Source organism: Pangasianodon hypophthalmus, chromosome 16 (genome assembly GCF_027358585.1).
Source record: "Pangasianodon hypophthalmus isolate fPanHyp1 chromosome 16, fPanHyp1.pri, whole genome shotgun sequence".
NCBI lineage: Eukaryota > Metazoa > Chordata > Actinopteri > Siluriformes > Pangasiidae > Pangasianodon > Pangasianodon hypophthalmus.
This window is the reverse complement of record NC_069725.1, coordinates 15,784,653-15,796,850: the sequence shown is the minus strand read 5'-3', so window position 1 is coordinate 15,796,850 and position 12,198 is coordinate 15,784,653. Positions and strand designations below refer to the sequence as shown.

The 12,198-nt window shown below is 37.3% G+C and overlaps 1 protein-coding gene across 13 annotated transcripts in view; it reads left to right on the top strand.

Moving 5' to 3' along the window:
• Window positions 1–12,198, top strand: part of znf512b (zinc finger protein 512B) — a 163,535-nt gene that overhangs the window by 100,002 nt on the left and 51,335 nt on the right. For all 13 annotated transcript variants that reach the window (XR_008304220.1, XM_053240798.1, XM_053240795.1 and 10 more), the window contains one exon: window positions 5,021–5,229. Coding sequence is in view for 12 of the 13 variants with exons in the window: in XM_053240794.1 (XP_053096769.1) it covers window positions 5,021–5,229 (209 nt within the window). In the remaining variant the exon portion in view is untranslated. The remainder of the gene's footprint in view (window positions 1–5,020; window positions 5,230–12,198) is intronic.

The window sequence follows — 12,198 nt, the reverse complement described above, 5'->3', positions numbered from 1 at the left end:
CTCTCGTGCTTCAAGATGTTAATCAAAGCTGTAGCAAGACTGAAGCACAGCAAACTAATATAAGACTCTAGACAGAGACACTAGTAAAAAAGTTGTGTACAAATCTGTCCACAGGCGCAATGGGACATATTTTATTCTTCCTGCATCCAAATGGTGGTGGGAGGCGATGGCGGAGAAGCAAAACAGAGGCCATGTACACATCCTAGTCTAAGCACAAAGGAAAACAAATGAATAAAGACATTAACACAAAGCCTGTGTTTACGCATTTTGGCCTTATGTTTGTTGCTTTAAAAAAGCAGAAAAATATAGACTTAGTAGACTTACTGATTTCCTCATCACTCTCATCACATCAGTTTTTCAGTAGACTTCAAAAGATGTCTCAGACCAGCTGAAGAAGAAAAAGTCTTTGCCTCTTTAATGACCTTGGGCTTGATGTCCCATTTCTTTAGCAGCTTAGAAGAGGTTTCATTACCAAAGAGCAGCTTCAAATTTTGTTTTACCTAAGAGGAGAAACTTTTGTGCCCTGTATAATTACCTTTTAAGATAAAGCTTTGTTTGTGGTCTAACATACTCTCCTCTTTTCCTGCAAGGTCCTGATTAATTTTTGCTAAAGGATTACAAGGAAAAATAAATTTCACTATTAACCTTTTCCAGAGATATACTTGTTTTTCATGTGGAGAAACCATGAATAGTGCCCCCCAGTGGCCAATTTAAGTGAGTTGCATGGGTTATGAGTCCTATATAAGCCTTCCAAGTTTTGTGTGAAGCCAGGCAAGCAATCATAAGATAGAGATGTATAAGTAAATTAGGTTTTTGATTAAAAAACCTGATCTTGACCCCTGTCAGCTGTCTAACTATAGACCACTATCAAACCTCCCCTTTATCTATAAGATCCTAGAAAAGGTAGCACAGCAGCTATGCTCATACTTACGTAGGAATAACATTCATGAAATGTATCAGTCAGGATTTAGGCCTCATCATAGCACAGAGACAGCACTGGTTAAAGTGGTAAATGACTTACTTCTGGCCTCTGATCAGGGTTGTGTCTCCTTGCTTGTGTTGCTTGACCTTAGTGCAGCTTTTAGTACCATTGATCATGCTATTCTCCTCGATAGACTAGAAAATGTAGTAGGCATTAAGGGAACGGCTCTTTCTTGGCTCAGGTCTTATTTGACTGATCGTTATCAGTTTGTAGATGTAAATGGTGACTTCTCTTTGCATACTAAGGTAAAGTTTGGTGTCCCGCAAGGCTGTGTTTTAGGCCCACTGCTCTTTTCTTTATATATGCTACCTCTGGGCAAAATTATTTGTAAACATGGTATTAGCTTCCACTGTTATGCTGATGACACACAGTTGTATGTCTCAGCAAAGCCAGATGACAGACACCAGCTTAATAAAGTTGAGGAATGTGTAAAAGACATTAGAAACTGGAAGTTTATTAACTTTCTCTTACTTAATTCTGACAAGACAGAGGTACTTGTACTAGGACCACATGCAGCTAGAAGTAAGCTTTCTGATTACATAATAACTCTGGATGGCCTTTCTGTTTCATCATGTGTAGCAGTAAAGGACCTTGGTGTGATTATTGACTCTAGTCTTTCTTTTGAAGCTCATATAGATAATATCACTAGGATCACTTTCTTTCATCTCAGAAATATTGCTAAAATAAGAAATATATTGTCACTACATGATGCAGAAAAATTAGTTCATGCTTTTGTTACCTCTATGTTGGATTATTGTAATGTCTTACTGTCTGGATATTCCAGTAGATGCATAAACAAGCTCCAGTTAGTCCAGAATGCAGCAGCGAGAGTCCTTACTAGAACCAGAAGATATGACCACATCACCCCTTATCCACACTGCATTGGCTCCCAATCAAATTTTGTATTGATTATAAAATACTACTATTGACCTATAAAGCACTAAATGGTCTCACGCCACAGTACTTGAGCGAACTTTTGGTCTTTTATGTTATAGATCCGTAACGCCTACTTCGATCAAAAGGTGCAGGCTATTTGTTGGTACCTCGAATAGTGCGGGCAATGGGGCGGGGGGGGGGGGGGTGTACTGTGAGCTGTACTGTGATGGCTTGGGACCATGATTGCTGTAGTGGCTTTGGGGCTGCAGTTGCCACGAGCAACTTCGTACTCAGGACTCCATCAGTGGACGGTGGATAGATTTTAACCAACCGGACTTCTTGTCTGTGATGAATCTACTGGTTGCACAATAGCACTATTTGTCCATATAGTGTACAATAATAGAAGGGATTTATTTATAATTGCACTATCCTTTGCACCCAGATGATGATGAGTTCCCTTTTGAGCCTGGTTCCTCTCAAGGTTTCTTCCTCATATCGTCTCAGGGAGTTTTTCCTGGCCACTGTCGCCTCTGGCTTGCTCATTAGGGATAAATTCACATATATATATATATATATATATATATATATATATATATATATATATATTGATATCCATTTATTTCTGTAAAGCTGCTTTGTCCATTGTTAAAAGTGCTATACAAATAAAATTGAATTGAATTGAAGTTTAGAAGTCTCAACAAATACCTGAGTATTTTGACATCCAGATTGTGAAGACTGGCCAAAAAAAATCCTAGGACCAATTTGCAAAAGAATGATTTGGATATTAAGCAAATTATCACAAATTTGCTTAGGCCAGGCTAAATTGTGGTTCTTTTGGCTCCTCCCTTTAGGGGTTGCCACAGCGTATCATTGGTCCGCGTATTTGATTTGGCATAGTTTTTATGCCGGAGCAGAACTAAATGGTCCAAAAGAGAAAAAGAAACAATCTTCATTTTATAGAATTTTCACTGTACACCTTATGTTTCAAGAGATACAGTGGATATAAAAAGTCTACACACCCCTGTTAAAATGGCAGGTTTTTGTGATGTAAAAAAAGAATGAAACCTATTTTATGTCTTGTCTCTCTTTTCTCAGTTGCTGAAGGAATTGTCCCTACAGCACTGTATCTCATCTGAATATCATCCTGAATCTCAGGGAATGTTAGAAAGATTTCACCAAGCTCTCAAGTCAATGCTCAGAGCCGAATCCAAGGAGTTTGAGAAAGATTGAGATGATAGTGTTTGTTTACTCCTCTTTGCAATTAGAGACATGACACAGGAATCACTTGGTTTTCAACCCAACTGAGCTTGTGTTTGACCATACTGTGAGAGGTCCTCTGAAATTGTAGAAAGAGAAATGTTTGGATGTCAAACTTTCTCCTCCTGCTAACCTGATGTTAGTAAATTTCAGTTGAAGTGTAAGAGAGCTTGTGAACTGACCAAGGAAAACTTGGAGGCAGCTCAGGAAAAAAAATTAAAGACTGGTATGACAGGAAAGCCAATTTCCTGAGTATATAACCCAGGAGATTCAATACTTATCTTTTTTGGCCCTTTCTGGTTCTGCCTTGCAGGTTTAGTACAGTGGACCATATGTGATTGATCATCGGATTGGTGATACTATTTGACTCCAGATTGTAAACATAAGATTAATTTATTCCGTGTTAATCTTTTGAAGCCTGACTTAAGTTTGTTTAGCTCTGAGGGCAAAGAGGGAATTTTGATACCTAAATATGTAATGTATTCAGTGGCGATGGGTAGAGTCTTGACTGCAGTGTCTGTAATTTCATGTTGAGTGGGAAGATAGTGGAGTCAGACCTGTTTATAGAGTAATTGGAGATTATGGAGTATTTTTCAACTGTATGGATAATTTCTTGTATTAACCCTATAGGATTTTTTTAGGAAGAATAAAATGTCAGTGTATAGTCAGATTTTATGTTGCATGGTTGATGTCTGGATACCATTGATGTTTATATTTTGCCATATACCTGCAACTAATGGTTAGATAAAAATGGCAAATAGGGTAGGGGAGAACGAGCATCCTTGCCTGGGACCTCTGTGCAGTGTGGTTACCACATTAGTGGTAACTATGGCTTTAGGTGAAATATAGAGAATCTTAATCAACTGAATAAATGATTTCCCAAAGCCTAATTTATTTAATGTGTCAGATAGGAATTTCTAACTCACTTTGTTGAAGACCTTTTCTTTGTCAAGTGTTACTACTGCTGATTCTATTTTTTTATGTAATTAAAAAATGTATCAGGTGGTGAGGTCTGCACATGTTGGTAGTTGGTTTGTGATCAGTTGGATCAATGACAGAATAACAGTTTTTATTCTGGTAGCTAGGGTTTGCTTATATTTTTTGTGTTGGTGTCGATGAGTTATAATGTATGACAACGAGAGGTAAGGTGGGTCTTTGTTGGGTTTTAATATAATAAACAGTTGTTCTAGTACAGTCCAAAAGTGCTTACAGAATTCAGCAGGAAAGGCATCAGAACCTGGTGCTTTGTTACTAGTGCTTTGTTATTATTATTGTATGGTCTTTCTTGCTGTGCTCTTAATGACAGGGTTTTTTGTTTTTCATTTAATGAGGTTATCTAGAAATTTTTTATTTATTATTATATTCAAAGTTTTCATGTCTGAGTCTTTGTAGTCCCTAGGTGTAAATGAGTGTGTGAATGTGTGCACATGATGACCTATGACTCATTCAGGGTGTGTCCCCACCGCATGTCCAGTGTTCCTGGTCCAGATCCACCATAACCCTGATTAGGATAAAGTGGTGTTGAAGAAGAATGGTATTGAAGAAGAATGAATGAACATTTTACAACCAGTGATGTCACCCAGCAGCCCATTAATTTGCAGATCCAGTTTACCAAAAGTGTCTGAGTCATTTGTGCTACTTGCATTTGTGCAGGTTGAGAAACAAAAAAATACAAATGTTTCTTTTGACAGCTGAAATGCAGCATGAATGCAGCAGACTGTTTTGTGTGACTTTACACAAAATGGCTGTCTGACTGACATCCCAGGTCTATAAAAAGTAGTTTCTGTTTGAAATTATTTAGTAATAGTTTGAGAAATGTGCACATCAAGTAGACTACATAAAAACAATGAGTAAACATTGACAGAACTTTTACTATCTGTGTCTGTGTGTACTAATGTGTATCAGGAAACTGCGGCAGAGAAGTTCAGTTATGGCTGTCCATACTGCGAGGCTGTGTTTGCCACAAAAGTGCACCTGCAGCAGCACAAGCTGTGGAATCATTCAGAGAGGGTCAACATGGAGAGCAAGATAGCAGTGACCCTGGAGCCAGTGGCTGAGCTGAAAGCCAAGTCCAAACTGCAAAAAAAACCTGTAAAGGAAAATTCCAGAAAGAGGTGAGAGAAACACTATAACAGCCCAACATTTCACCTTTGATGCTGCTAATTTTTAAACCAACTCTCTTCTAAAATATTTGGATACCTGACAAAATTGACATTGGCTCATACAAATATCTACTCATTTAGCTTGACTTACAGGATGTAAATGCTTCAGGAGAGCTGCAAGAGATGATTACTTGTGTGCCTAACATTTCTCTGTTTACAAGGATTTAGAGGTATTAGTCACAGGTAGCTGTAATATAGTACATGCATTATTTTTTAGCACAATGGGTTTTGCTGTTAGAATGTAGGTGTAATAATATGGACTTGCTTGATATCATGCCATGGAAAAATTTTGTGAACAGCTAATATAAAGCCAATAGAGAGAAATAGAGGTAGATTTTCATTAGCTATTAATTTACTTAGTTTTGACTCATTCAGTCTCATTAATCAGTCACACAGATTAAAAATTAAAATTACCCACCTTTTAAATATGTCAAAAGAGAACTGAGAACAATAATAATCAATGACGGTTTCTGAAGGCTTAGTTCTGAAGATTTTAGATCTTAGATTTGCTTCTCGCAATGTCAAATTAATAACCACAACAAAACAATAACGTGTTCAGTAATATAGCATTTATTGAAATAGAAAAGAATAAACACCAATTAAGTACTTTACTATGATCCTAATTCTAAATAGGGACCGGCAAAGAAAAGTTGTGTGAGAGAGAGGCGGCGTTTGGAGGAAGGAATATGTGCGTGTGCGCACGAAGCAAAAAGAGAGCACGCGTGTCTGTGTGCTCGTTGTCTCTTAGCTTATATAAAATGAATTACCACAAACCACGTGAGAAACAAGGAGGACAATAAGGAATATAAATATGGCAGGGACTTTAAAAGACTTGCACGTGGTGGATGGCTAACGATAAAAACTATAAAAATATTTCCAATGACAAAATAGGTTCCAAAGCGCAGTAACGGTAATGGGAATAGCCCTATAGAGATTGGATCTTATTTTCCCCTCATATAAACAGAGATCACTGACTGAGTGATCGTGTTAGTAAGCAGAGAGATAGATCACATGCAAAGATAAGAGAGATCAAAGAACGAAGGAAGGAGTTTCTTCGCAGTGCGCGCGATTATCTCTATTTAAAAGAATGCTGATTTTCGCGAACTGTTGGCAGCTTCAAATTACTCAACACAGTAAAATTGTGAAAGAAATAATGGTGAATATCTCTTCCTGCCCAGTCTTGGAGTTTTTTTTGAGCTCGTCGCGAGCACGAGAAGAATGCGGCAGAAGCGTTTGAAGCGTCTAGTTGTGAATGAGTGCGAGGCGGCCTTTGAAGGAGTGCAGTGTTTGGTGCTGTTGAGTGGCGATGCAGCATGCTTTAGTTTGTCTTCACGTGCATTTTGCACGTTGGTCCATCCGTGGATTCACTTCTTGACAATGTTCAGTCGGCTTCTTAACATGAGGATGTCTGGCCGTCCAAAGTAGTAGCAGCTGTTTGCATATGAAAGTAAACTCTCACCAAAAAAAGACAAAAACATGTGCGCCGGTTCATTTACGCCATAGAGAGAGGTGAGCATTTCTCTCTTTACGATGAGTGAAGAGTAGGCCTCATCCTTTCAGCCAGATTGCGGATGGCGATCAACCTGAGATCGATGATTGATTGATTGATTGATTGATTGATTGATTGATTGATTGATTTTACGGGCCATCTCAGATACTCGTTGGACCTATAAAGAGGGAACAAAGACTGGTGACGTTCTTTTGATGGATATAGTCAACTTACGTATTTCTGGTTGCTGTAAAAGTACTTTAATAGAGGTGTGCCCCCTGTCTATGCATGCTTGGTACCTATGTCATTATCATTGACCTTTTGACAGGTCAATGATGTTTCTGAAGTTCCGTTTTAAGGATGTAATGTTCAACATGTGGTAGTAATTAGTCATCTGTGGTTATAGCTGAATTATCCTAAATAGTCTAATTAATGATGCAGACATAGGATTTGGAAACAATTAGTACACACACACACACACACACACACACACATAATGGCACTGACATATTCTGATACAAATTTTAAGTTAATGATTATTTTCCTTTATTTATTTATTATTTTTTTTAATAATGACGTGTCAAATTATCTGACTAAATGATGATTGGAAGTTCTGTTTTAAAGAAGCAATAATATAATATGTTTATAGCTGAATTATCCTAAATTGTCTGTCTATAGTTACCGACAAATGCAGACTCAGCATTCTAAATCAATTAGTGAGCACACACAAGTAATTTTTCACAATTAATTGCTATAATCAATCAGAATAAAGAAATTTGTACATACGCCCAAACATTTTCCCTTCAAATACTTTACTTCTTTAGATTAAGAATACCATTGATTCTGAGTGCTCAACTATGGCTGCTTGTCCAGATGCACCAAAAAAGCCAAATTCTACTTTGGAAAGATTTTAAAATATTTCAGAGCATGATAACAGTCAATATTAGCGATTACTAACCACTTGCACAGCTGGATTTTTTTCAGTAACAAAAAGGGACTGTTGTGCTTTTCACTGTGTCTATGCCTGGCCGTATTCACTGGAACAGTGCTACTAAGACTGTAACTTTTGATCAACATGACTGGAAAAAAATCTGAATCCGGACGATGACTGCAGACAACATTTATTGTTAATAAAGTCTGGAAACATGTGTTTGGAGCTTAGATTTCGGCAAGCTCTTCCGAGACCAGTGTGATCTAATTGTGTTTGTTAATTACGTATGTATATTTTGAAAGTATTCTTCAAATAAACATTTGTAGAAACATACTAATCGTTTACCAGTAAAATATGGATACCAGAGAACTTATGGAAGTTATGAGAAGCTTTTATTTTTAGTTATTTACAGCATAGGGGCCAGCGATGAGCTACACGCAAACACGGTGAGAAACAGTTTCTCGCCTTGCTCATCATGAATACACAACCAAGACACATGCTAGGCAAACACTGGCTAGCTTTATGCCTATGGATGAAACAACCAGAGTTTTTTTTTTCCATTCATAAGGAAACCTATCAGACTACAAACTATTTTTTCACCCCATTCATTCTTTTTGAAAATGAAAATAGAACTCCATACAAGTAAAAAATTTTAAGTCATTTTGCTGTGGGCAACACGTGTCTTTCGGTGTGTGACAAAGCTAAGGGATTATTGTTTATCTGTGTTTTATCCGTGTATGGTGATGATTTTAAAAATTATGATATGGTTGTGTCTTTTGTTAAAACATGCACCAAAGAGTAAATAAAAAGCAAACATTTAGAATGCGTGATATGTTTAAATTGTCTGCATAACCTACGGAATATTAAAGTACAATGGTTCACAAGATAATGTTCAATGTAAAGTTGTTTTATTTAAATAAATTGTAAACAAAATTACAAATCAAGTCTTTCTTGTTTCATTTCAAAAATCAAACCAGACAGAACTGGAGATTTAAAAACAAGTTCATGGGTAGGGTAATCATAAACAATGTTTTTAGAGGGTGGAAGGGGGATAATAAGTTGGGGAGTCGAAGTATAAGGACCTTTAGATCTTTTTATGTCAGATATTTTAAGTCAAATGCCAGTGTCAGGAATTGTTGAAAAGGGCACGTTTAGGCTAGCTGCAGCCTGTAATAATTCATGTAATAATTCATTCCATTCTAAAGGTCTTTGCTCATCAGATACTTTATGTGGGGCTGTGAGATTCTTAGACAAATCCATCATGTGAGACCCTTTAATAGTTTTTCCTTTATAAGCGAATTCATCGTTATCATTCAATGAAGCAACATCACCTAATTTTGACATTTTTTCTATAATATACGAAGCATTTTTTCCAGGACCTTACAGAAATGTTACGGAGCACCTTTTCTAAGATTTCATCTCTGGATGGTCGCAGACCTTCAGCCACCAATGGCTCTGTCTGGCTGTCGGATAATTTAGGAAAGGACTAGGTCAGGTGATCCGTTTCCTGGTCCAAGTTTAAAAACCTCTGCAGGACTGATGCGTAGAGTTTTGTCTTATCATAAACCTTCAGGTCAGTCCTAGCCAATATGCGCTGTATCGCCTTGTCCAAGTTGTTTTCTGCAGTCTTTCTTAAGCTTTCATTACACATCGTAACATTTTTAAGTTTTATCAACTGGTGTTGAGGGACATTTTCTCTGTTGTCTCCATGTTAACTGTTATGTGAAGCTATGCAACTGCTTATAAAAGGGATGGCTAAGCTAAGTAAGGGTAGAAGAAATCCTCTGAATCGGTTAATAATTTCTCTTTTTGTTTCTACAGATGCTGTTCTTTCTTCAAAAAGTTTAATGAATTTTTTTTAAACCCAGTATACTGCTTTGTCATCAGTGGAGTGTTCCGTCTGAGCACATTTAAAGCTAATTCGCATAAGCACAGTATGGTCCCGTTCACACCTAGCATGCATCCTGGGTGATCGAATGGTAAGTGGACAGCACTAAGTACAGGTGTGAATGGGATCAAATGCGTCTTGAAGATGCATTGTGATCGGCTCACTGAAACCACATTCGGAGGTGGTCTGGGACACATATGGTCACATCACATTCGTAGTGTGATTGCGAATGCGTCTAGATATGTCCCGGACAGCAACACAGGACCAACTAATCGACTGTGTCATTGCCTCTAGCCCGAAAATATGAGACTGTTTGGAAATCACATTAAATGGTAGAGCTCTCTGCTACTAAGCTAATGGATAAAGATGAAGCCATAAAAGCAGAGATGAAAGCAGCTGCTTTTCATAGTTTCTTGCTTTTCAAACCAACAGAAATGGTTTAAAACAAAACGGAAATGTTTCAGAGGGATGTGGGATGGAAACACCCAGGGGATCAATCGAAAAAGAAGCAGTAGCCTACTGGTCACTTTAATGCTGTGGTTAAGCCAGCCACTCTTCCTGAAACCATGGTTAATCTATCTGCATGTAAAATTTTTGGGGTGCGACTTTTAGGCACCTAGCGGTAATAGTGCTGAAAGTGGAAAGCATGATTTCAGAGGCTGGCTTATCCGCAGTGTTAAGTCAGTCCTGCTTCTGTTTTTCGATCAGTCCGCCGGGTGTTTCCGTCACGCGTCCCTTGGAACATTTCCATTTTATTGTAAACCATTTCCACTGTGTGTTCAGCTTATTGCAGCATTTCTGTATTTGTATATGTTTACCACATTTGAATGTATTTTCTGTATTTGCAACGCGCTGGCCTCTTTCGGTACAGTTTGTATTTCGCCAGTTTGATGCATCCATTTTCGGCATCCGCATGTGTTTTCTCTATTTGCTTGTGTTATCTGTAGTTGCATGTGTTTTCTGCATTTGCAGCGCGTTGGCCCCTGTCAGCCACCGTATCCAAGCATCATTTTGAATGCTAATTCAAATTTCCGACTATTGCTAGGTCCACATACTATGCATGAAAAGGGTAGCTACAGTCTAGTTGGATTGAAAACAGGCACATTAATGTACAGACAGAGTCGTAGAATCCGTAAGGCAGAGTTGAGAAATCATGTAACAAAACATGCTTATCATACACAACCCTGAACCTTTTCAATTGTGTTTCTCAAGTTAAACTTTTTTTTTTTTTTATAAATCTCAAATGATTTGGTTGTGTGAAGTTATTATTTCAATGGTTTGATCTGGATTTTTCACACTGTGATGACCCAAGTGTGCCAATGATTTTAAATTGACAGTTTTAGAATTTGTGTAATTCAATGCCTTTAGCTTTCATAGTGGTTTTGCCTTTTAAAGTCCTATACCCATGGATTTCGGTCCTGTACTGACAAATTCAACTATTTGATCATCAACATCAAGTTCGCTTGTAAGACTCCCAAGTAATCGCTCAGAGGAGGCATCCAATAACCTTCTTGCCTATGAAAACATTAGCATTAGCCAGTGTAATCATTTTCTTGTCCTTGTAATTCCACTGCATGATCGCCACATCGTCATTTAAGTAAAGTCACTCACGTTATGCAAACCAAAAACATGAACTGTAAAAACAATTTTGAGTCATATTTGATCTTTCCAGTCTTTAACACATTTTACCACACAAAGAATTCAGCACGAGTTTTGCCACAGACTTTTGGCTTGATTAATGAATATACAGTGCTGATCAAGCTTGATGCCCTCAATGTTCTTGTAGTTCTGACTCTTTTTGGCTTCATCATCCTTTGTCATTCTTCATCATGGTTATCCTGAACTTTACTGTTTAGTTTTCCAAAATATTTTAATATAGTCTGTAAATAGATTATCCGACTTATTAGAAAAATGCCACACTGCAAATATTTTGATTATTTTACAATTATTTTCTGACTGCTTTTCCAGTTTCTCCAGTGTTAGAGCTCTCTCCTGATCCATATGATTGCATCTGCTTTGTTGTTGTTGCTTGGTGCAAGTTCTATATAAAAGAAAAGAAACAGTTTGCTTTTAATGCATTTCGGCACAACTGATACCCACAGACCCATAGGCGGCAATACTTTTACCCTAGCAATGCCAAAGTCATTTTCCAGAGGCACAAAATCACAGAAAATGATGGGGTGACCGATCGGCTTATTGATATATGGGTAGAAGGAGGTAAAACTGTAGTAGCCTGAAACAGTCTGGAGCTATATAATGCAAAGCATTTGTTTGACCACCAAAAATCTTGTGTGTTCATGCACTCAGGAAATCACTTTCTTTAACCCTTTAATTTATAAACTATTAGAAATGTTATCTGGGTTTTTAAAAATGAATTTTATTACTCAGTTCTACATAAAGTCATAGGAATTTTTATTTTACCTCAAAATCTTGTTTCTAAGCATGTTTGTGTCATTCATTAAGATGTAACATTAAATAACAAATATTTAATGCAAATAATTTTTAACTCTAAACTTATTTTTATTCTTCAAAAAACATTTTAATAGCATTGCAAAACTTTTTCAAATTCATGAAGCTTCATCCTCTTTCTATTAAAACAAGGAATGTATGTTT